Source organism: Aquarana catesbeiana, unplaced genomic scaffold (genome assembly GCF_042186555.1).
Source record: "Aquarana catesbeiana isolate 2022-GZ unplaced genomic scaffold, ASM4218655v1 unanchor225, whole genome shotgun sequence".
In the NCBI taxonomy this organism is placed as follows: domain Eukaryota; kingdom Metazoa; phylum Chordata; class Amphibia; order Anura; family Ranidae; genus Aquarana; species Aquarana catesbeiana.
The window spans coordinates 1,612,817-1,639,370 of NW_027362652.1; the positions used below are offsets into that span (position 1 = coordinate 1,612,817).

The 26,554-nt window shown below is 45.5% G+C and overlaps 2 protein-coding genes across 3 annotated transcripts in view; both read right to left on the minus strand.

Moving 5' to 3' along the window:
* Nucleotides 1–26,554, minus strand: part of LOC141121579 (uncharacterized) — a 174,657-nt gene that overhangs the window by 90,140 nt on the left and 57,963 nt on the right. The window lies entirely within an intron of this gene.
* On the minus strand, nucleotides 1,918–12,977 carry LOC141121558 (uncharacterized). 2 transcript variants are annotated; one of them, XM_073611191.1, is made up of 6 exons: nucleotides 12,907–12,977; nucleotides 12,193–12,306; nucleotides 11,939–12,073; nucleotides 10,172–10,393; nucleotides 9,923–10,061; nucleotides 1,918–3,263 (listed from the first exon to the last, which is right to left on the minus strand). In XM_073611191.1, exons 2-6 carry the CDS (start codon nucleotides 12,286–12,288, stop codon nucleotides 2,248–2,250), a joined length of 1,608 nt encoding a protein of 535 aa, XP_073467292.1. In that variant the 5' UTR covers nucleotides 12,289–12,306; nucleotides 12,907–12,977; the 3' UTR covers nucleotides 1,918–2,247. The 2 variants fall into 2 exon arrangements, with proteins under 2 accessions (XP_073467292.1, XP_073467291.1); XM_073611190.1 differs by having other exon boundaries at nucleotides 12,854–12,946.

Consider the following 26,554-nt stretch of genomic DNA (forward strand, 5'->3'; position numbering starts at 1 on the left):
TGCTGTCAGTGTCCCCATTCCAATCTTGCCGCCTTCCAAGCAGTGTGCGCATGCGTGAATCCAATGCGCATGCGTAATCTAGACATATTGAGCCCGGCCGCACCTTGCAGGGGCGCAACATCAGCAGGGGCTGCACACCTCCCGGAAGTGACGGTAGGTCACTTTTGTCAGTACAGAATGCATGGATTCCTTCAATGTCCACCGGCACCCACCGAGCATTCACGCCCATGACCCAGAAGTGCGCGATCACGCATATATACGTGAAGCTACAATAGGGCAGTTGTAAAGTGGTTAAGGTGAAATTTGTGTACAAGAAACACCTTAACAATTACCACCAGTTTATTCTCCATGGCTTCTGCTGCTTGAACCATCTTGTGACCATATTCTCCTGAGTGCTTCTGGCTGTTGCTCATAAGCCATCGCGAAGGGAGGTCGGAGGAACTACAGATTCAACCCTAGAAGGACATCACTGGTGATCTTCTAAGCCTGTTTTGACCCCCCTGAGTAAGGGCGGTCGCAGGCTTTCTGGTAAGCCTCCATTTCTTCTCTCCTGGTGGTGGGCGTCACTTTCAAGTGGATCATTGGATTTGGATCTTTTATTCTTTATCCTACACCCTCTTTGGACATTTTTTTGGACTTTATCACTTTATTTGAGCTTTTTTTGAATATATATATTTCGTTTTTATGAACACTTATTTTTCACTGATGGGTATTTTTTATACTGGTGGCCAATCATTCTAGATTATTCACATTATCTTATTAGCACATTGTCACTCATATTGTTGTAAAATTATCACTTTTATTTAATGTTATTATCATTGGTTGGCATAACAATTTATTTAGATTCATGTCCAGCGCTGCACTGTTTATTATCTGTCAGTAAATATATGTTTGGGGGTTTTACCTAAACTTCAGGCCCAAAATGTGCTTTTTAACATGTGTGCACAACGGGCTCTGACAGTGAACGGGTTCATGTGAACTAGATGGAATCACTCTGCTGTGGTCACACTCTAAACATTAGAGCCCCCTCTAGCTGCAGCCTGGTAGTAACATTGCTGGGAGGTCTATTTATTTAACTGATACATACATCCCATTTTTAACTTATCCTGACATTAAGAACCCTTTCACACCGGGCCGCCCGCAGTGTCAGCGGTAAAACGCCGCTATTTTTAGCGGCGTTTTACCGTCGGATTAGCGGCGTATTTCGGCCGCTAGCGGGGCGCTTTTACCCCCCGCTAGCGGCCGAGAAAGGGTTAAAACCGCCCACAATGCGCCGCAATAGCGGCGTTTTGCCGGCGGTATCCCAGCGCTGCCCCATTGATTTCAATGGGGAGGAACGGTAAACACACCGCTCCTTCACCGTTCGAAAGAAGCTGCTGGCAGGACTTTTTTTCCCGTCCTGCCAGCGCAGCGCTCCGGTGTGAAAGCCCTCTGGCTTTCACACTGCAGACAATGGAGCAGCTGTTTGAGGGCGGATTGCAGGCACTATTTTTAACGCTATAGTGCCTGCAATACGCCCTTGGTGTGAAAGGGGTCTTAGGGGTCTATTCATAAAAAACTGCATACCAATTTATCCAATGAAAGTGCATGTACATTCCTTTTGTATGAATGGAGATCAAAAACAAAGAAATCATGCCTGATGTAGTAAACTAAGGGGTCGATAAGTAGAAAATTTGTTGGTCGAGCGTGATAAGCATTTGCCCAGCTGTGATAAAATTTGATTCATAATGTAATTAACACAGTGATTTCCTATAATAGTCAGCTCCATCTAGTGGCCAAAGGGAGTATTTTTCCTGAAATACCTCCTTCAGGAAAAAGATTACCGTAATACGTCAAATGCTGGTTGTTTTTTAACTAAAAAAAAAAGGCTTCCAAGCATTTGTGAAAGCTTACACCACAAAATTCACTCCACCAGCGAAAGGTAATGACTATTTTTATTTTTCTACTGCTATCAATGGCCAACAACTTTTCATCAATGCCTTGGTGAACTCTGATCTCCTTATCTACTTACATGAAGATCAGCCAGGGAGTACATCAGGGTGTACTTCTTCCCCACATGAGAGCTGAGATGTCCAGAGACATCCATATAGAAGACATTTCCCGCACTCAAGGCACTAATACACCTCGAAGGTTGTGTGGGATCCCTGATATAGAGGAAAACAGGACTTCACAGAGTAAAATTTCCCGCACTCAGAACTAAGAAAGTGGCTTCTCCCCCCATTTGCAAATCTCCGACGTCTGTAAAATTTAAGTTCTCTGAAAAACATTTCCTGCACTCAGGACAGAAATGTGGCTTTTACCGGTGTGCGACCTTTGATGCGAGACAAGCTCTGATTTTTCTTCAAAACATTTCCCACACTCAGGGCAGGAATAAGGCTTCTCCTCTGTGTGCAATTTCTGATGTTTGTTAAAATCAGACTTGTCTGAAAAGCATTTCTTGCACTTAGGACAGGAATACGGTTTTTCCCCCGTGTGCACTCTCTGATGTGTGTAAAGATTGGTTTTACGTGCAAAACATTTCCCGCACTCAGTACAGGAATACGGTTTCTCCCCCGTGTGAGATCTCTGATGTGTGACAACATCTGATTTTTGTTTGAAATATTTTCCGCAAACAGAACAGGAAAACGGCTTCTCACCTGTGTGCACTCGCTGGTGTTTGTTAAGTACAGACCTGTCTGAAAAACATTTCCCACATTCAGGACAGGGGTATGGCTTCTCCCCTGTGTGAGACCTCTGATGTAGGACAAGTGCAGATTTTTGTACAAAGCATTTACCGCACTCCGAACAGCAATACGGCTTCTCCCCTGTGTGAAACCTCAGATGTGTAATAAGTTGTGATTTATGTACAAAACATTTTCTACACTCAGGACAGGAATACGGCTTTTCCACTACATGAGAAGTCTGATGTTTGTGAAGATTGGACTTAAGTGAAAAACATTTCCCGCACTCAGGGCAAGAATGTGGCTTTTCACCTGTGTGAGTTATTTTATGCAGATTAAGATAGCATTGAAATTTGAAACACTTCCCGCACTCATTGCAGGAAAACCTCTTATCTGTTGGAAGGATGGCACCGTCCCTCACAGTGTGAGGTTCCTCAGGATAAGAATACAATAGTCCATCTACACTGTGTGGTGCCGGATAGACATTTGAGGTAGTCGGGTTTTCTCCTGGACTATACTGTGTGATGTCCTCATCTTCTACTTTACAGTCTGGAGACAAAGTGAGACAATCCTCTGAGGTTTTCCTCATCTCCCGTCCATCTACTAAAATAGAAATAAAAAGATTATTACTAGACATGAGCAGATTGATTCCCCTAAACCAGGACTCCACCCACATCAGGCAGCTTTGTCTCTGAGGATCTTACAATTCCATCCTCAAGGTAACTAGTAAATAGGTCATCTGATCTCCTACTAGTTAATTTCTTTATTCATGGACCTTAGTGAGAGAGTGAGGAAACAACGAGAACTGTCTTTTATAGGAGTGACAGTGATGAGGGGATTATAGGACGAGTGTCCCCTCCCCCTCTATCACTCATTGCCATCTTCCCAACACAAGAAGTCCTGCACTTCCTTATTTAGTCCATGATTTAGTCATGAATAACAGCGGGGCTGAGCCCCACCAGAGGTCAGAGAGTGAGGATGGGGGGAGAACAACCAAGATGAAGACTGGAATGATCATGAAGACCACCATCATTGGGTTATTGACTCCTCCCTCATTATCACTTTCTGTTTAAGGTTCCAAGGTTTGAGGATGTTATCACATTATTATCAACATGTAAAAGTCTGTGCTCCAATCAAATTATCAGATATAAAATGTCCAGCTGGTAGGAAATGGGTGTAACAAAAGAGAATACATATTATGTTTATAGATAGCAGTGGGTAAAAGGCAGAGAGCAGAAGTCAGGACTATGTAATATGCAACATATTGCATAAGGTATAACAATTAGGACTATATAGTATGAGAATTACGTAATGTACAATGTAGAGTATATAGTGTAGGGGTCAGGAGTATGTAGCATACAACCTGATGTACAAGACACTATAGATAAGACTATATAGTATCAGAAGTGTACAATATACATGTAGCGACCTGCCCTTGGCTGGATGGATTTAGTTTTAGCTCTGCTGTACTCAGTGGAGTAGCAATCAATTTTCCCGAATTCTCCCAAAGTCTGGTGGTTGATTGCTCCTGCCTGTATCTGGAAGAAGCTTCCAGAAAAAGGAGTAGGGAGGTCAACCACTGTGTTATGAATATTTATCTCACCACAGTCAATCCCTAGGAGGGGGAATCACAGAAAGTGGCTGGGGAAAGGATACATTTTTTGGGAGGGCTGTTTATAACCCTCTCAGTCCTTGGACCTCTGTCCCTGGGAGTCAGCTTGTGTTACTCAAGAGCTGTTGCTGTCAGGCCTCAGCATGTGCTTTGTTGAGAGGTTGATAGAACCTGGACTTTTGCACCCTACCCTGGTACCTGGGATGGCAGCCCCTGCATAGATAAGGGTGATGACCTGTTTATTTCCAGTGGGGGGGGGTAGGTGAGCGGTACATACCATAGAGCGAACAAAGGGTCAGTTTACTGTACTGCAGTCTTTAAGGGGCAGACTGTGACTATCGGGAGTAGAATATATGTCCCGGCATCAGTGGAAGTAAACAAAGCTCCATCGTTGGTGCCATTGGGAGAAATTGTGCACCATCGTTGGTGTCACTGGGAGGAATTGTGCCCCCCATCATTAGTGTCATTGGGCCCAATTGTTGGCGTCATTGGTAAAAATTGTGCCCCATCATTGGTGTTTGTCCGGGACCATAAACCAGACAGAGACAGAAAATTAAGTTAAAATCACATCTTTAATATAATAGTAAAAAATAATACAGATCCTTAGTGTAGTCAAAAACAGAAGCCAGGGTTTGGAAGCCAAAAACGGGTAATCAGGCGCGCCAGGATCAAGAAGCCAGAAGTCAGCGTTGTCAAAAGCCAAAAATCACGATCAGGAACCAGATAATTAACTGACAGTTGAGCAACCTTGAGCACTGAGACGAGAGCTGCTAGTAAAAGCAGTAAAAGCCCAACCCCGACAGTACCCCCTCCTCAATGACCCCTCCCCCTCATGGGGGAACCAGGATTGAGGGGAAAACGTCTATGGAAAGCACAGAGGAGGGGAAGGGGCATGTTTGTCTGAGGATGAGACCAAAGAGCATTCCTCCGTACCGTAACCCCGCCAAAGAACAATGTACTATATGCATCCACGAAACCTACGGGTGTCAATGATATTCCTCATGGTTGTCATCCTGAACCAGGTGAGGATGTGGTACCAAGGTGGTATAGTGGTTGCATACCAAAGGTTCTAATAAGGAAACATGGAATACCTTAGAAATATGCATGTTGGAAGGAAGATCTAATGCATAGGTCACTGGGTTAATCTTACAGAGAATGCTTGAGTTTTAGTGAGGGAACAAGGAGTCGGAGGTTACGAGAAGACAGCTAGACCTTGGAGTGTGGGGGATATACCAAGGAGAAGGTAAGCTGAATTCCTAATTCTGCACAAAAGGCTCACTAAAACCTGGACATAAACCGGCTACCCCTGTCTGAGTTGATAACCTTAGGTAATCCATGTAACCAAAAAACCTTCTGAGCAAAAATTAATGCCAGTTCTTTGGACATAGGCAACTTCTTTAGTGGAATACAATGAGACATTTTCATAAACCGTTCAACCACCAAAAGAATAACTGTGTTGCCCTGGGAGTTTAGTAAATCCACAATAAAATGAATAGACAAGTGGGTCCAAGGCCTCTCTCCACTGGGTATGGGTTGTAGAAGGCCCACTAGAAGGTGTCGGGGTGTTTTATTCTGGAGCACACACACAGGACAAGTGGCTACGAAGATGGTTACATCAGCCCGGAGACTGGGTCACCGGAATTATTGAGACATAGACCACACGAGTTCATTCTTCCCTGGGTGCCCAGCTGCCTTAGGAGAATTGTAGGTCTGGAGCAAAGCAGTGCCGAGATCCTCTGGAATTCGTACTTGTACTGTCTGCCCTAATGTTGTAAAGCGCTGTGTAAAACCAAAGGGTTAAATGGTCGGCAAACACAAACAGCAATTGCGGTGGGATGACATTATGAGTATCTAGATGTGGATTACTCTTCAACTCCGAGATATGGGTACATGGGATAAAATAAATAATATCTAGTGCTCTCTGAATAATAAATCAACCGATGTTTATTAAAAGCTGAATAAAACTCAAAAGGATTGCACTGTGCCCCAGTGCTAAGGATGAATGGCAATGTGAAACGAAGCGTGTCTGTAGGGATCAGCGTGGAGAGACACGGGTGACGTCACAAACAGGGTCATGTGTATCTGTACGCGTTACGTCCCATACAGTGGGCGGGGTTTCATCAGCGGTCAAGCCAAAGGTGAAGTGAGACTAGTTCGAATAGTGGCTAAAATGCGGACCGTAACAGACTGCATCTTGGAAGAGGAGGAAAACTGCCGTGACAATGCATTAGCCCTTATATTCTTCGTACCGGGTAAGAGACTATGTAATTGAAGCTTGACAGAAAATGGGGCCACCATGCCCTTCTGGGAGATAAGCGTTTTGCCACAGACAAAAATGTGAGATTCTTATGGTCGATCAAAATGAGGACCATCACAGTAGTACCCTCAAGGTGATGCCTCCATTCTTTAAGAGCTAAAATGATGGCGAACAGTTCTCTGTCCCCAATTTCGTAAATACATTCTGCAGGAGACAATTTTAGAAAGTAGCCACAGGGATGCACAGAGCTCTCAGAGGTAGGATGTTGAGGCAGAAAGGCGCCTACTCCATTCTCAGACGAATCAACATCAAGAATGAAGGGTAACGTAGGATCAGGATGTGCCAGCACAAGAGCTGTAGCAAAAGCGGCCTTGAAGAACGTAAAGGCTTTAATGGAATCCAGGACCAATTCTGTGGGTTACCGTCCTTCCTGGTCATATCAGTCAGGGATTTGACCAGAGAAGAGAAATTACATATAAAATTTCCGATAATAATTGGCAAAGCCAAGAAAATGTTGTAGAGGATGGAGACCTATGGGTCGAGGACTGTAATGCCCCGTACACACGGTCGGATTTTCCGATGGAAAATGTGTGATAGGACTTTGTTGTCGGAAATTCCGACCGTGTGTGGGCTCCATCACACATTTTCCATCGGATTTTCCGACACACAAAGTTTGAGAGCAGGATATAAAATTTTCCGACAACAAAATCCATTGTCGGAAATTCAGATCGTGTGTACACAAATCCGATGGACAAAGTGCCACGCATGCTCAGAATAAATAAAGAGATGAAAGCTATTGGCCACTGCCCCGTTTATAGTCCCGACGTACGTGTTTTACGTCACCGCGTTCAGAACGATCGGATTTTCCGACAACTTTGTGTGACCGTGTGTATGCAAGACAAGTTTGAGCCAACATCCGTCGGAAAAATTCCTAGGATTTTGTTGTCGGAATGTCCGAACAAAGTCCGACCGTGTGTACGGGGCATTAGACTGCAGATAGTTTCTCTGGGTCCATCGAAAATCCGGCAGTAGAAATAACATAACCCAAAAATGTAACCTGTTCACGATGGAACTCGCACGTTTCCAACTTGCAATACAAGTTGTTTTCTCTCAACCTCTGTAGCACATGGGAGACGTCTGTGTGGTGGTTCTCTAGGGATTTTGAATATATGAGAAAATCGAGGTAAGCCACCACACATTGCTGCAGCATATCTTGGAGGACATCATTAATATACTCCTGAAAAACTGCGTTGCAGAGACCAAAGGGCATTTCAAGGTATTCGTAGTGTCCAGTCCTAGTATTAAAAACACAGTTTTCTATTCGTCGCCCTCCCTAATCCTCACGAGATTGTATGCCCCTCTCAAATCGAGCTTAGTGAAGACCGTTGCTCCCTTGAGGCAGTCAAAAAATTCCATAATCAATGGGATCGGATAAGCACTCTTAACTGTAATGCGATTAAGACCCCTATAATCGATACAAGGTCTCAGTTCACCACTCTTCTTTTTCACAAAGAAAAAACGAGCACCGGCAGGATCTGAGGATTTGCGGATGAACCCCCAGGAGAGTAAATCTGCAACATACTCCTCCATGTCTTTATCCTCCGAGACAGACAGAGAGTAAACCCAGCCATGAGGAGGAATGGCACCTGGTTGAAGGTCAATTCAGCAATCATCATGCCATGCAAAATACCGGCCTGACCCTTGGCACAGACATTATTGAATTCATGGTATTCCTCTGGCAATGAAGAGAGGGAAGATGTGCACATGACCTTAATCACTTTCTGAAAACATGTATTACTGCATTGTGGCGACCATGAGAGAACCTCAGCACTACGCCAATCAAAAGAGGGATTGTGCCTCTGTAACCAAGGATAACCAATGACCACCAGGTAATGAGGTGAGGAAATTACTTGAAATTGGATTATCTCATTGTGAAGAGCCCCTACAGCCATGGTCAACGGAGAGGATTCATGAGTCACATGAGCAGGCTGTAAAGGTCTCCCATCAACAGCCTCAATGGCAAGTGGAGAGGCACAAGGCTGCAGCGGTATAGAGTGCTTCAATATGAAAAGCAGTATCTATGAACAAGCCTGCAGCCCCAGAATCGATTTGAGCCTGGGTATTGATGCTAAACTCCGACCTGGAAAGGGTAACTGGAACTAGAGACTTATGCTTCAGGATAGCTGGGGACGCAAAGACGTCATCTAAGGACTGTTCCTACAGGACCTCAGGTGCAAGCGTTTCTCTGGCGGGTAGGGCAAGACTTCAATAAGTGACCTGTCTAGCCACAGTAAAAACACAATCTCTCCCTTCTCCTAAAGGCTCTCTCTTCGGCAAAGAGACATGTGAAACCCAGCTGCATGGGCTCTAGTTCACTGGAGGACTCAGGCCCAGGAGGTATGGGAGGTGAGGGAGGCATGGGTGGGTATGCAAAGTTTAAGGACAAACGTACAGGAGGCAACAGCAAGCGCTGCTTAAAGGAAGGTCTCTCTCTGAGTCTGGTATGAATGAGAATGTCAAACGAGATCAGCTCCTCAAGATTTCTAGGTATGTGTCAGGCTGCAATCTCATCTTTATATTTATTATTATTGTCAGAAGCTAAAAATCAGGATCCAGAAGAAACAATAGCCAGGCAAAGTCATAACAGGAACACAGCAGAGACACTCTGGAGATGTTGAACATGCAAAGGCATGGAGGGAATGAGCAAGGGAGTTTAAATAGCAAAAAGGGTCTGGCTGTAGGATGGACTAATGAATCAGGTAATGGTAACCAGGTGAGTCACTGTGGAAACAACGAGTGGCTGGTAATTAACTGACAGCTGAGCAGCCTTGAGCACTGAGAAGAGAGCCGCTAGTAAAGTGCCCCATCATTGGTGTCATTGGGAAGAATTGTGCCCAATCATTGGTATCAGTGGATGAAATAGTGACCCAAGTGTGGACAAAAGCAAGCAAAGGGCAGCATCTGGCCACCGGCCACTGTTTGGAGTATAAGGTGCAAGACTACATAATGTGCAATTCAAATCATGTAGTGTAATGGTCAGGTCTTGTAATGTTGGTTTTCAGGAATTATCAGTAGTCTAAATGTTTACTTAACCGAAGTCCCACACCGCTGCCTCCCATCTCCTGAGACTGCACTCAGTGACTTGGGTCTGAGACTATACAGACATATCCCTTCACCCGGCACAGCCAGCAGACAACAGAGCAAGTAATCCAGAGAAAAATGCCAGAGACATTGGTAGACCCGGGCATATGTCACCATGCCAAAGGTGCCTAGGTAGAACAATGAACATGAAGAAAATCAACATTTCCCTGCCAACTAATCCCCAGAATCTCCATAAATCCAGTCTAGATACATAAATTGTGAGCAGTATGTGTGGAGGAATGTGTGACCCACCTGTGCTGATCTCTGTAGGAGTGTCCTCCTCTATAAATGTCCACATTATTCCATCCTCTTCCATAGACTGATCATCATCCCTCACATATGTCTCCTCTTCTTCTTCACCCTCAACTTTTATATTTATCAGATCTTCACCCTAAACCAAGAAAACGAGAAAAAATACCATTTGTAAACTAGAACTTTTAAAATTTTGATATCACATAAAAAAAATCCACGTCCATGTTCTAGATACTCAGTCCCACCAACCTTGTAATGGTGAGGGATGGTGTGATCTTCCTGTGTGGATTCCCGGAAATACAGAGGACGGGGACATCTCTCTGGTGGGTTCCTGTTATTAAGGGACTCCTTCATAATGTCCTTGTAGGGATCCTTGTGCCCTTCTGAAAACTCCTCCATCACTCCATATTCCTCATCCTCCTCTTTATACTCTTCCTTAACAACAATATTATAATCTCCGAGGTTTCCGCTCTGAAAGATATAAGACATTCATTGTAACAAACATACATCTCTTTTTCTTCTGTTTTAACCTTAACTTTGGAATCTCAGTTTTTCACTCTGAATATATAATAAAATCTATATATATTCTAATAGTACAAATCCTAATGATGCTATCGGAGATTCTCCATCACGATGTCCTTGTAGAGATCCTTGTGTCCTGCTAAATACTCCCACTCCTCCATGGAGAAATAGACAGTGAAATCCTGACACCTTATAGCAGGGGTTTCCAACCATTGGCTTGCGTGTCACATGTGGCCCACCGCGTCCTTTTGATGTGGCCGCCATCTCCTTCTCTGGGATTGCGGGCTGGCAAGCCCAGATCGCGCAATTCCGACCCGCTACCCCCGAGCTTTGGTGTGAAGAACGGAGCCGGTGCTAGAGGAAGCAGAGTTGATGCTTCCTATATAGCACCGGCTCCTGTACAGGTGGAGTGATACCAAAATGTACTCCGCCTGTGACCGGAGCAATACAGGAAGCATTGGCTCTGCTCCCTACTGCAGCCGCATGCTTCCCCCAGCGCCAGCTCCTGTCACACTTATGCTCGCGGATGTCGGGTCGGGAACCCGCGATCTGGGACAGCGGCCAAAAGGTACACCCAGCAGTACCCACCACCAGTGCCAGAACTACCCAGCAACAGTGCCAGCAGTACCCACCAATAGTGCCAGCAGTACCCACCAACAGTGCCAGCAGTACCCACCAACAGTGCCAGCAGTACCCACCAGGGATACCCACCGGCAGTGCCAGCAATATCCACCAGCAGTGCCAGCAGTACCCACCAGCTGTTGGATCTACCAGGAATACCCACCAGCAGGGCCTGCAGCAGTACCAGACACCAGTACCCACCAGCAGGACCCGTAGCAGTACCAGCCAGCAGTACCCACCAGCAGGACCCGCAGCAGTACCAGCCCTGGAGGACAGCTAGCAGCAGCCTCCAGCCATACCTGCACTAGGGACAGCAGCAGCCACCAGCCATATCAGCCTGGGGGACAGCAGCAGCCAGTGATACCTGCAGTAATCTTAAGGAAGAATTGAAGATTAAAGTCAGTTGAAGTGTAGGTAAACCACAGCGCATTAGTGTGAAAGCAGCCTTAAGCCCCTTTCACACGATCGGGTACGCCTGTTTGTTTTTCATGCGGCCCCAATTAGACCCTCTATTTTATAGAGGCAGATGTAGACAGATTTGCGTCTGTTTACACCCGCCTACAGCTTACAAAAAAAACAGAAGGGGATCAGTCCCCTTCTGTCTGGGCGAATAGGACTGGAGGGCCCATAGAGTAGAGGGTGCTGTGTCTGTGTTTGCTTTGCATATGCAGAGTGGACATGGACCAATCATCTGTCTGCTCCGCTCATTGTGGCCCGTGACCACTTTCCAAGTCGCTAAAGTGGCCCTCGCTCTTCAAAATGTTGGGCACCCCTGCCTTATAGGAACCCGACACACACAATGATACAGTCACCATCCAGACACATCCCTTGTCTGTTACTGGATAATGTCCCAGAATTCCCAGCACCGCTCACCTCTCCTGTCAGCAGATCAGACATCTCTCTGGTGATTTCTAGAATCTTCTGCATGTTGTGTCTCTCAGGTTTTAGGGAGTCACATGGAGGCACTGTGATGGTCATATGATCACCTGACTTCAGAAGAGGGAATCTCTGTATTGGAAAACCAATAGGAATATCACGTTAGAATCCTCCTCACCTCTCCGGTCAGGTCTGTGTTTTATTAATAGAGATAAGAGTGATGTCATGTGATCTCCCAGAATCCTCCTCACCTCTCCGGTCAGCAGGTAGATGATCTCCAGGGTGAGGTTTAGTATCTTCTCAGTCATGTGACTCCAGTCCTCCTCCATCCTCATCGGTGCCGTCATGTGATCTATACAGGTTTTCTGTAGACAGAGAAATATCTGGACGTTATTGGTTGTACAAGATTAGGATGGGGATGTAAGGGGTGAAGGTTGCCCCCAGTAGGAATTGGCACATGTGTAGGAAGCGGCTTCCCTCTAGTGTTTGTATCTTTAAAAGCTGTTGCTTGCAGAGTTACCAAAGCTATAATACACGCTAAGATTGAGGCCACATTACAATGTATAAGGTCCCAAAACCCCCCCCCCCCCAAAAAAAAAAATCTGACCAACACAGTTCTTAGTCCTGTTTGTTATCATCTATAGGGGGCGTCCCCTTAATGGTGGGCATGAGTATCAAAGAACGTCCAAATCTTGTATAATAGGACTATAGTATAAAGGAAAATAAACAGTAATTCCAGGACTGAAGACTCAGCCTCTCTGGATGGTATCTGCCCCTGTAGTGTCCTGTGATTACATATATAAAAAAATATGACTAATAATGTGGATAAAAGACATCACAGTGACTATGGAGGAAGAGGACGGACATGACGGGGGGGTTACTGGGTGTAAATAGAAAATAAGATCTTATTACCTCCTCTACTGCCACTTCCAACAATGTCTCCTCTCTATTTTCCCCCGACTCACCTCTCACCCGGAACTTCCTGTTTCTACCTGACATCACTTCCTGTCTGAATTCCATAGAGACTTCTATTCTCAGTGGAAGAGAGATCACCACCTTGTGGAGCTCAGAGGAACTGCAGCCCAGAGAAACCTCTCATAGTGTGAACATGGTCCTTGTGCTGTGTGTGTATGTACTGTATATCCTTATAGATGGAGTCATCTCCACTCCCACCAAGAACACACCGATTAGCTGCACACCAGGAGAATACACAGATTAGACTTCTTGAAATCTCTGAATCTGGCATTACATGTGAATGTTGGACAGATTGTTGCTGATGATCATCGGCTGTTTATAATGAGCTATTTGTCTAGTCCTGTGTTGGTCCTCCATGTAGGGTTGCCACATTTTCTTCAAGTCAAACCCGAACCTTAGCGGCGCACAGCAATATTTCTTTTTTATATAGTATAAACTATACATATATTTTGCAGTTAATGAAATTAATGAATGGGATTAATCACAAGTGTCCCCCATTACATCAGAGGCCACAGAGTTCCCCTTTTACATCTGAACTCGCAGTTTTCTTACACTGTAAGGGGGGGACTCTGCAGACTCTGATGTAAGGGAGAACTCTGGGGATTCTAACATAAGGGATGCTCTGGGAACCCTGATTTAAGGGGGAACACTGAGAACTCTGATGTACGGAGAGGACTCTGGTGTAAGGGGGAACACTGTGGCCTCTGGTGTAAAGAGGAACTCCGATGTAATAAGTGCTCTGAGAACCCTGATTTACCTTAGTGTACTCGGACAGGAGAGAGAAGGGGGGAGACTTTAGTCACAGACAGGGATGGATGGTGAGCTCAGGGGCGGGTGGAAGAGGTGTAGATTGAGCCCTCTCTCCTCTCCCATCTGGGGGGGGGGGGGGGATTGTTAGTGCTGGCTTTGGGCAGTGTGAAAGAAAGTGTAATGCCGCGTACACACGAGCGGACTCTACGGCAGACTTTGTCCGGCGGACTTTTCGACGGACTTTCCGAATGAACGGACTTGCCTACACACGATCAACCAAAGTCCGACGGATTCGTACGTGATGACGTACGACTGGACTAGAATAAGGAAGTTCATAGCCAGTAGCCAATAGCTGCCCTAGTGTCGGTTTTTGTCCGTTGAACTAGCATACAGACGAGCAGACTTTTCGACCGGACTCAAGTCCGTCGGAAAGATTTGAAACATGTTTCATTTCTAGGTCCGTCGAACTTTTGCGGAAAAAAAGCCAGCTGGAGCCCACACACGATCGAATTGTCCGAATTGCCGGACCAAGTATGTCGTAAAGTCCGGTCGTGTGTACGCGGCATAACACACATTCTCGGCTTACACAACTGCAGCCAGCAACCCTGCTGGGAAGCCATAGTCTGGTCTAAATAATGTGTCCGGGTTTCAGGTCGTCTGAAACCCGGACGCATGATTCCAAACCCGAACTGTCCGGGTGAATCCCGGACAGGTGGTAACCCTACCTTTGGAGGATTTTGGCTGCTTTCAGGCTTTGTAAACCTTTTCAACCTGGAGGAACTCTTGAAATAACTTTCCAGGTCTCAGGGAACCATGCTAATAAATACTATAGCCACAGCTCACAGTACAGAAGGGTGATGGTCACTGGGATGAATGTCCCTTACATTGGTGGTCACTGGGGTGAATGCAGTTTTGCCAACAGCCCGTTAATTTCAGCCCGTTTTTGGGCTGCCCGTAAATGTACGTTAAGGGCAGCGGCACCCATAAATAATATGGCTGTGGGCCGACAGTGCAACTGCGCATGCACCGTTCCAAGGCCTGCCGGGCTCGGGAAAGCTCATACACGCTCCACCATTTTTGAGCAGCCGCATGTGCAGTGATGTAATGGCGCTATTTTTTAATGTAAGGCACTCTAAGTGGCAGCACCTCACCACATTAGCAAGTACAAGACTGGACCCCAGGCCACTTATATATATTACAGGTTTAGGCTGTCACTGGTTTCTAATGAAGTAGCTGGTGCTTGCCCAGCCATGTCCTTAGGGACTACTGATATCACCAGGAAAGCCTGCCTCATGAGGAAGAGGGAGAAGATAACATTGAAATCAATGCCCAAATATGGTCCCTGAAGTCACCACTATCCCATCTCTTCCATTTTTTAGCTGATGACACCACAGGGAGCTGTCATCCAGCTAGTGGTACCTTTGGGTACTATGTACCCCATATACTTATTTATGTAGGGGGCAGCATCTGGGGGCTTCTTTATTAAAGGGAGCTTCCAGATTCCAATTATACCCCTGCCCTCAGAACCCCACAACCACCCGCCAGCTTTCTGAAATAGACATTCTTGTACTCATCAACATGGGGACAATGTGTTTTGCAGAGGGTATCCACACTGGAAAGGCACCAGGGTGGACGAGCATATGGTTCCTTCCTCCTGTACCATACCAGGCAACATGTCTTCAACATGAGGGGTGCCCCCGAGCAAAGCACCTTATCACCATCTTGATGAGAAAATGGTGAAAAAGTAGAAAGTAAACACGGATGTTAAGGTCAAATCAGTGTACAAGAAACATCTTAAGAATTACCACTATTTTATTCTCCAGGGCCTCTGCTGTCAGAAAATATATGTTTGGGGGTTTTAACTAATTTTCAGGCCCAAAAATCCAAGTTAGACTTACCGGTAACATGTTTTCCAATAGTCTTTCAGGATAGCACCCGAGAAATCATGGCTCTTCCCACAACAGATACAACCTCATCAAAGAACTTTCAAAGGAGACCTCCACCCACTCCTCTTCAGTTATAGTAGAGAACCACTGGCCCAAGCAGAAAAAAATAAGCAATAAACCATGGTAAAATACAGCAAAAGGGAGGGTTATTGCTGTCCTGAAAGGCTTTGGAAAACAAGTTACCAGTAAGTCTAACTTGGATTTTCCCAAGAAGTCTTTCAGGACAACAGACTGTAAGACCTTTCTACCAAAGGCCTGATCCTCTGCTGTCAAGAGATCTAGTATATAATGATGGGCAAAGGTTGACAAACTTGTCCACATAGCTGCTTTACAGATTTGTTTGGGGGTGGCACCATCTTTCTCTACCCAGTTTACTGCAAGAGCTCTCATGGAATGAGTACGGATACCAACTGGACTATCCTGACCACTAATGCCACGTACACACGGTCAGACTTTTTGACCAGTCTTGTCAGACGGACGCCGACGGACCAAATCCGGCGAACAATCCGATCGTGTGTGGGCTTCACCGGACCTTCAGAGGACTTTTCCAGTCGCAAATCTGACGGCTTTAGATTTGGAACATGCTTCAAATCTTTACGTCGTAACTCCGCCGGACCCAGAAATCCGCTCGTCTGTATGCTAGTCTGACGGACAAAAACCGACGCTAGGGCAGCTATTGGCTACTGGCTATCAACTTCCTTATTTTAGTCTGGTGTACGTCATGTACGAATCTGTTGGACTTTGGTGTGATCATGTGTAGGCAAGTCTGTTCATTAAAAAGTCCGTCGGAAGTACGTCAAAAGTCCATCGAAAGTCCGCTGGAAAGTCTGTTGGACCAGTCCGGTTGAAAAGTCTGACCGTGTGTACGCGGCATAAGGCTATGTGCTTCTGAGATAGTTATTCTTAACCAACTAGCAATGGATCCTCTGGTAGCCTGCTTCCCCTTCTTATCACCAGCATATTGAACATCTAAAGTCCTTGGTAACCTAAAACTGCCCTCTTAACATACCACTTTGGAAAGAATCGGATTGCTGCTGGTCTAGATTAGTCGAAGGCCCCGAAGAATCTAGCCACTAAATGTTCCACAGAGATTGATCTTTCCAAGAATTCCCCCAGTGCAGCAAACTGAACCTTGAGGGTGCTAACTGCCAGACCTTTACCTTCGCCACCCTGCAGAAATTCCAGCACTGAAGAAATATCATGTAAGGATTGGCCTAAAGCAGCGCATCACAAATTAAATACTTTCCAAACCGAGGAATAAATTGATCTGGTCACCTTCTTCATGGTTGATATAAGTGTTGTAACCAGCCTATCTGAGAACCCTTTTTTCTTTGGAATCTGCTATTCAGTAGCCAGGCTGTGAGACTTAGCTTTGCTACCTCCAGGTAGGGATGAGCTGAACACCTCCCAGGTTCGGTTCACAGCAGAACATAAGAACAGACAAAAAAATTTTGCGAACACGCGAACACCTTTAAAGTCTATGGGACACGATTGTGAAAAATCAAAAGTGTCCATTTTAAAGGCTTATATGCATGTTATTGCCATAAAAAGTGTTTGGGGGCCCGGGTCCTACCCCAGGAGACATGTATCAATGCAAAAAAAGTTTTTAAAAGAGCTGTTTTTTCAGGAGCAGTGATTTTAATAATGCTTAAAGTGAAACAATAAAAATGAAATATTCCTTCAAGTCTGCCTGTAAAGTGGCGCATCCTTCTCATGTGTTTTACTGTGCCGCAGCAAAAGAAAAAAAACCTCATTTAAAATTGCTTGTGGCTGTAATTGTATTTTCGGCTCCCGATAATATAGATGAAAAATCAATGAAAAAACTGGTGTGTGCAGAAAAATAGGGGCAGAAAAATTGGGCCTTGAGTGTTGTTATTACCCTAATCCAAAAATATTGTTGGAAGCTAGCATCATCAAGATTCAGGAGGAATAGGATAGGCAGCATAGGCAGTCTTCAAGGGATCCCTGATCCATAGCATCAGCATCAGGGGCTTGATAGCTGCTGATCCAAAACTGATTCATTTTTATAAATGTGAGCCTATCAACGGAGTCTGTAGACAGGTGCACTCTTTGATCTGTTACAAACCCTCTAGCAGCACTGAATGTGCATTCAGAAAGCACGCTGGATGCAGGACAGGCCAGTAGCTTGATTGCATATTTAGCAAGTTTTGGCCAGTGGTCCATCCTCAAGACCCAGTGGATGTTCTGTTGGAAAGGTCTCCAAGTCTGCTCTTGCCCCTAGATATTTCTGCACCATATAATGCAGAAGCTGGCGATGGTTGCTTGGACCTATCAGACCTTGGCGCTGAGGACTGAAAAATTGTTTAAAGGCACTGGCCAGCCGACCACCTTCTCCACTGCTCTTCCTCTGACCGAACAAAGCCTCAGAAACACGTTGTCTAGCACCAGGAAATGGTAACCTCCCAGGGTCTGGAAATGCGTTACTCAAACTTCAAGGCCTCCTGAAGATGTTTCATCCTCTTCTCACTCTGCGAAGGCAGGATGAGTTCTGTAACTTTACCCTTGTAACGTGGATCAAGACGGGTTGCCAGCCAGTAATTATCCCTCTCCTTGATACCACGAATCCTAGGGTCCTTTCGCAGGCTTTGCAAAATCATGGAGGCCATGCAGCGTAAGTTTGCAGAGGCATTCGATTCAGACTCCTCTGGGTAACTAAGAATGACATTATCTGGAACTACCTCCTCCCAGCCACGTACAACTCCTTGGGTTTCTGGGGACTGAAAACCATCCCTCTTGATCCTAAGACTGCTGTGTGTTATCCTCTACATCCATGCTAACACAATCCTCCTCCTCTGCTTCCTATATGTTTGGCGGCCCCGCAGGAATGCTATCTGCCTAAAGGGGGCCTTGAGAGGAAAGGGAGTCCTCCTCTTCCTCCCACCTCAAGTGCCCTGTCCATAATTCCACTAAGTGTGTGCTCCAGCAGGAAGACTAGAGGGACAGTATCACTGATGCATGCATTGTCACTGCTCAGCATCCTTGTGGCCTCCTCAAATGTTGACAGGACAGTGCATGCATCCTTGATCAGTAGCCACTGGCGTGGTGAAAAGACGCCAAGCTCCCCTGACCCTGTCCTGGTGCCATACTCGCACAGGTACTCATTGATGGCCCTCTGCTGTGTGTGCAGCCACTGCAGCATTGCCAATGTTGACTTCCACCTGGTGGGCATGTCAAATGAGGCGGTTGGTGGGCAGGTTGCATTCTCATTGAATGTCAGCCAGCCAAGCACTGGCATTGTATGACCGGCAGAAATGACCACAGATCAAATACCTTTTATTGCGACATGCCCTCAAGACACAAATTGGCTCATTGACCATAGAGCTCAAGGAATCCTCCATGGAGGACCTTCTGTCATTTCCAGAGATAAACAAACTTGTGACGACCTTTTATGAGCGCCTTCAGGTGATGGGCGCGGATCCTTTTCAGAACTCTCAATGTAAATGGCAAAGGATTATGCCTGAGCTTTCTGAAGAGGACTGGGAGGAGGCAGTGGAAATATGCTTTCAGGATATCATCAGTACAGCTGATGTCCTGATACAATTTAAGTTTATACATCACTTACATTATACACCCGCTAGGTTGGTTGCAATGGGACTGGGTCAAGATATTGCATGCGCTAGATGTAAAAGGATTGCTGCTGATTTCTTTCATATGTTTTGGACATGTCCTGGACTTACAGCATTCTGGAAAGATGTTTTTTCCTTTTTCAACCGTAAGCTACATATACCGCTGCCGCAAACTCCAGAGGTCGGACTTCTGGGAGTACTAAATGATAGTGTTCCTCGTACTCACACTAGGATGTTGATACGTATCTTATTGTTTTATGCACGTAAGAGAATTTTACTGCATTGGAAAGATACTGAACCCCCTTCAGCCCAAGCCTTCTTCCGTATTGTTCATGGGACTCTCCCAAAATTTAAGTTGATATACAAGAGTAGGGCATGCCCTAGGAAGTTCACCAGGATCTGGCAGCCATGGCTGGATGTTTCGGGGGACTTCTGGGGGGATGTCCTCTCCTCGCAGTTATCTCAGTGAGGAGGCGGGGAGATGTGTTCTTAGCAAACATTATTTGACATATATCTTAATGTGGATGGAAATTGTATACATTCTGGTGAGAGTTTATTCCACAAGGCGTGCCGGAATTATGCTGTATTACTGGTGGTCGTGGGTGCCAGATGTGTGTATGGGTGTGTGTATGAATGGTGTGACTTTGTTCTGGTTGGGGTATTACTGTTTTTTACAGCTGTACTACTTCATGATTTATGTTATATCTTCATGGAGCTAAATACCTATGACATACATGTATGTAGAGCAGTCTGTATTCTTGGTTCTTTTATTATTTCATCTTTTTTGTATTATTTTCATTGTAAAAATCCAAAAATAAACACCTTTAAAAAAAAAGAAATGACCACAGACTTTTCTGGCCTGCCTCAGGTGATCTTGTAAGCCTGGGTACCTGGTCAGGAAATGCTGCACCACCAAATTCAGGACGTGTGCCAAATATGGAACATGGGTCAAGTGTCCCTGTTGGAGGACAGAGAGAAGGTTGGTGTCATTGTCACATACAACTATTCCTGGCTCAAGCTGCCTTGGCAACAACCACCTCTGAGCCTGCCCCTGCAGAGCTGACAGAATCTCTGCCCCAGTGTGGCTCCTGTCCCCTAGGCAGACCAACCAAAACACCGCATGGCATCTTTTAGCTTGACTGCTTGCATAGCCCCTTGAGTGCTTACGGAGCACTGTTGGTTTAGAGGACAATTCTGCAGAAGAGACCATAGAGGAAGAAGAAGAGGAGGGGGTGGAGCAGAGAGTTGTGGCAGAATCACCACCAGCTTTTTGGAGGCGTGGTGGCGGAACAAGCTCCAACGACACTGAACCCTGTCTTGCATCCTTCCCAGCTGCCAGCAGAGTTACCCAGTGAGCCGTGAAGGAAAGGTAATGTCCCTGCCCATGCCTGCTGGACCATGAGTCAGCGGTAATATGAACCTTGCTGCTGACCGCCCTGTCCAACGAGGCTAAAACATTGCCTTCCACATGACGGTAGAGAGCTGGAATGGCCTTACGTGAAAATAAATCCCATTTTGGAACTTGCCACTGTGGTACAGCACATTCCACAAATTCACGAAAGGGGGCAGAGTCTACCAGCTGAAAAGGCAGCAGTTGCAGTGCTAGCAATTTGGCCAAGCTAGCATTTAGACGCTGAGCATGCCAATGGCTGGGACAGAATTTCTTTTTACGGTTGTGCAACTGGGGTAGCAAATTTTGCCTGCTGAAATCAACTGGTGGTGTACTGATGGCAGATTGGCTGCAAGTACTTGTGGGACCTATTGCTATACCTTCATTCCTCTCAGTGCGGGTTTTTGAGAGGACTGGAGGTATAGTAGGGTTTGAGATCCCAGATGAGGAGCAAGGAGAAGTCCGCCTTTTTCTATGATGTGGGTCTTTCAGGTGCTGTTGCCAACGGACTGCCTGGCAGGTCATCATATGTCTGGTCAAGCATGTGGTGCCCAAGCGGCTGCTGTTCTGGCAACGCTTAAACCACTTCAGACATAGGTTGCAAATAGGGATAAGCCCGTGGTGTTTGGGTGTTCATTTGTTCTAAAATGAACTAAACATATGGGGCGTTCGCAGGAAATCCAAGCACCTCGCAGTGCATTGCTGTATGGTGATTGGCCAAAAGCATGCTTTGGCCAATCACAGCGCGCTCTGCTGAGAGAGCCAAAATTGGCTGCCTTTGGCAAATCACGGTTCAGGGGGCCACACCCCACACTATATAAGGCTGCTTACATAGGGGCTGTGTAGTGTGTGGACGGAGATAGATTGAGCTAGATTAGAGAGGCAGGTTAGTTAGTGGCAGTGTATTTGATATATACAGTCGAGTATATATATATATATATATATATATATATACATATACATACTCTGCATTCAGTGTAGCCTATATATTCAGTGTATACTCTATATTCAGTCAATGCAGGCAGTGTAGTTTATATAACACAGTGTATTGAAGTGGTAAACCCTAAATTATAACCCTAAGTTCAAGCCCTTCAGGTCTGGTATGGATTTTAAGGGGAATCCCGTGCCAATTTTTTAAAAAGAATGGTGTGGGGGTCCCCCCAAAATCCATACCAGACCCTTATCTGAGCATGCAACCTGGCAGGCCTTAGGAAAAGGAGGGGGTGAAAGAGCGCCCCCCCTGAACTGTACCAGGCCACATGCCCTCATCATGGGAAGGGTGCTTTGGGGTGCCCATGTTGATGGGGACAAGGGCCTCATCCCCACAACCCTTGCCCGGTGGTTGTGGGGGTCTGCGGGCAGGGGGCTTATCAGAATCTGAAAGCCCCCTTCAACAAGGGGGGCCCCCAGATCCCATGTGAATGTACCCCTACCCATTCACCAAAAAAGTGTAAAAAAAGGAAAAAAACGACAGGAGACAGTTTTTGACAATTCCTTTATAAAAAAAAGTGTCCCGCGGTGGCCATCCAATCACGGCACCAACGGTCCCAAGAAAAAAAAAACCCAAAAAAACTGAAAAACTCCGCTTCTATGGGAGGCGTCCCCCGGCCCTTAGTCAGTGACAGCTGTTATATAGCCAAGAGCGGGGCCATCTGGTGATGTAACAAATTACCCTGCCCCCTCTGACGTCACATGATGTCAGAAGGGTGTGGGGTCACTCAGTTACATCCTTGCCTATATAACAGCTGTCATAGGCAAGAGACAGCAGTCGCCAGGAGGCCTCCCATGGAGGCGGAGCTTTTTTTTGTAGACTCGATAACTTTTACACAAACTAATCAATATGTGCTTATTGGGATTTTTTTACCAAAAATATGTAGCAGAATACATATTGGCCTAAATTGATGAAGAAATTTGATTTTGATCCCCTCTGCCATCCACTACACTCCTCCTGATTGGCTGAGTCAGAGCAGCGGCGCCATTGGCTCCCACAGCTGTCAATCAGCCAATCAGGGAAGAGAGGGGGTGGGGCCAGATCGGGGCTCTGTGTCTGAATGGATACACGGAGCTCTGACTCAGCTTGGGTGCCCCCTGTAGCAAGCTGCTGGCTGAGGGGCACTCAAAGGAGGGAGGGGCAAGGAGCAGCAAAGAGGGACCCTGAAAAGAGAAGGATCTGGGCTGCTCTGTGCAAAACCAACTGGTTGGAAGGGACACTGGGGAAAATGAAAACTGGTGTCTTGCCTAACTCTCTCTCTGCTGCATACCCAACATTTTTTTTTGGTGTCTTCGGCCTGTATCTGTGGGTGGAAAATTCTCTAGGAAATGTTGCTCATACAGCCTGCTCACAACATCAGAGCAAATGTTTTATGACAATATCTTCCAGAAATTTGGTAAAAGGGGCGGATCTTTCTATAGACATGTGATAGATGACATAGGAATTAAAAATTGCCAAATGAAAAAGGAAACTTGTAATTTTTTTATACCACTAGTGGGACATTCTTGTTGCTAAATAGGGCTGTAACATTTGATCTTTGAAATCCCACCCCCCCCATAAACCGATTATAATCAAGAATGCACTCGAGCTTTTGGACTGGACCGTGTCTTCTGTGGATTTCAACCAAGATGTCAGTATGGATGGAGGACAGGACATATATACAGTATTTCACTTATTCCTCCATTTCAGGGCCAACACTTCTTCATTCCTCAAACTTGCTGATTCCCCCTTTTGTGGCCTTGTGGTCACTAGTCTTTGTGGGAAGCCTTTCCGATTGTTTCAAATTGTACCGCCAAGGTTTTCTGGAGGTACAGGTGGCGGAAAAGGGCAGACTTGTGTAAAAGTCATCCAGGAAGAGGTGGTACCCTTTTTTAAATACTGGAAATGCAAGGTCTCCACTTTCAAAAACATATAGTCTACTCATTACTCTCCTGGAACAACCACACTTGTCCTAGGTAGGGACACGGGAAAAGGAACTGAACCGTACATTCACGCTTAACCAAAAACAGAATATTATTAGGTTCTTGCTGAAGTCCTCTATCTGCACGAAAATCCAGGAGACTACTGTAATTACAAAATTCTAACACAGTGTTATTATACCCCGCAGATGATACATAAATTTTACCCTGAGATAGCCAATCGTTGTTGGAGATGCTGGGAGGAGGGAGGTACGATGCTACACGTTTTCTGGTCCTGTCCTAGGATAGTGCCATACTGGTGGGAAGTAAGGGGCATTATTAAAAAATGTACTGACTATAAGATCCTCGATGATCCGGCATTTTTTTCTGCTACATGCTACAACCATCCCAGCAAAAAATATATTAAAAAATCAATTATACGCCATCTGCTAAATGCAGCTAAGTCACGTATCCCTCTCAAATGGAAAAGTGCTTCACCCCCAACTGTCAGCTGCTGGCTCCATAAAGTGGAAGAGATTAATAAGCTGGAAGATCTCACGCTTTCAGCGCAACATAAACAAGAAAAGTACTCTGAGTTGTGGAGATTATGGAACCTGTTTATCCTCTCTGAAGAAGGTCTAGCCTTACTTGACCCATGATTACTGAACAACTATCCTTTGAATGGCTGCCTATTGCCTAACCATCTTCAATCCAGAATGCCTCCCTTTTCTCACCTCCCCCCTCCCCTCTTTCTTTTTGGCTTTTTTTCAACTACCCTTCCTTCCTTATTCTTTTTCTTGATATTAAGATAATGGAAAATTGTATAGGTGATTCCAGGACTTGCTACCAATGGTTTCATTCTTTGGATACTGCATTACATAGCTTACCTTTATGCAGACTGTATGCTAACAATGTTACATATATTGTAACTTAATCTTCTGATTTATGTTATTTTACTTCAGTGCTTTTGTTACACATTGTTACTGTAGTAACCTGGACCTGCCGTTTGTGGTTTAACCGGTTCCAAACCGGATCATGCTGATATACAGTGGCAGAATGGCACCACTGTGCGAATAGCTGTACCTGTACCACAGCCGACCTAGTTAGGTCTGCTGTGACAGACCTAACCAGGACAGGGGCTTTTGGAGAGGACTAGGGGCAAGCCTCTTACCCACTATGAGCCCTGGCATTTGGGGGAACACTGCTCTTTGGGAAGTGTGTGCCTAGGGGATCCTTGGAGTGGTCTTGTTTCTGATTCGGGTTTGTGTCCCCACTGAAAACACAGACTCTGGGAGTCTAGGCCCGGGTTCCATGTTAAGGGCCTAGATGCCACATTTCCAGCAATGACTGCTTCACACTTTGGGACTCATAGCAGTTAATCTCATCAGCTCAAGCCACCTGTCTTTCACCCATTGTGCTAATTAACACACCTATTTTCTGCTAGCAAACTATTATGGGGATGTTAAACTTATGATAAAGTGCAGTGTACTTTGTGAGCTCGGTGCCGGCCAATCTGACCTGTAATGAGATCTCTGATTAATCACAACATTGTCCAGGTGGCTAGTGGTTTAATTAACTTAATGTTTATAGTATCTGTTGGTTGTTGTTTAGCTATGGTAATTATATTCCTGTGTACAGTTTGTATTGTTAGGGTAATATGATCAGAAGGAGGAAAGTCCTCCTGTGGGGTATAAAGGATGTGTCTGAGTTATAATAAAAGTCATTCCTTTGGTTTTTACCTCACATCTTATCTTTGTACGATGTTTGGGTTAAAAAGGGCAGGTATTAGCTCTCGACCTGCTCGGAACGATTTAGAGGGCAGGAGGCGCTGGCTGGCAGAAGGAAGCATCTAGTCGGGGTGCCCAAGTGGTTTTGTCATATTTGCAATCAAGTACACAGTGGATGGCTAAAAGGTAGACTGGTTGATCAGCACACTGATGACACCTGCACTGGTCTGACAGGTATGCGTGATGCAATCAGGGCACCGATTGGCTGCTCTGTGTGACAGGTACACTGATCTTATTAGAGCAATCAGGTGGCTCTGTGTGTGCACAGTATAGCAGAGGGTTAAGTCTCGTACCAATCGTCCTTTTTTTTCTCAATGTTTTACAACAGGCTGAAACTGAGGATGGTGCTAATCGGACAAAAATTCTCATACGACAGGCTTTTTTTTGGTTTGTTTATTGTGTCTGCTCATGTGCAGTCTTTCATATGTGATTTTTCTCATACGAAAACAGTACACATTAAGTGAAAATTGTTTGTACTGTGCACGTATGAGAAAAATTTTAGAGTTCGTCACTTTGGAAATTTTTGTTTGGAAAGTCTGAATTGGATGTCGAAAGTTGTGTACACACTATATGAAAATCAAATGGTCGTACCTCCTATGGATTTTTTCAGATTTTCTCATAGTGTACCCAACTTTAGATGAAGAAACTCACAGCTCCTGGTTCTCCTTCCTCTCATCCACCTTCTAATTGTGTGGGGCAGAAAAACCAGTAACAGCAAGTTACTGAATTTTTTTACATTTTGTGATCGGCTGCGATTGGACACAGCATTCACATGATAAAGAGCCGCTGTCATTGGCTCTTTATCCTGATCAGTCATTAGGGTTGCCACCTTTTCTTCAAGCCAAACCTGAACACTTTAGCTGCACACTGCAAAATTTTATTTTTAAAAGGGGAACCCTGTGGGGTTCCCAAAAACCCCCTTAATCAGAGTCCCCCTTACCTTTAGTGTACTCAGTCGCTTGGAGACAGTAGAAAGAAGGGAGGGGGGAGACCTTAGTCACAGACATTGGACGGTGTGCTCACTCACCCGCAGATGGAGGTTCAGGCATCGACACCTTTCTTCCAGTATGTATCTTCCGGCTGCTGAGCTTCAAACTTCCAGCCCACACATCCCTTTCCTGAGGCCCAGAATGCCAGGGATTGGAGTGTTGGTGAGCAGACAGAGGTGTAGGAGCGGGAGGAGGAGGAGCAGATCAAGTGCTCTCTCTCCACTCCTGTCCGTGTGTGGGAATGAGGCGAGTGTGCACACCTATGCACTCTGCCGTTGTGGTACTTGGTTACCCACAGTC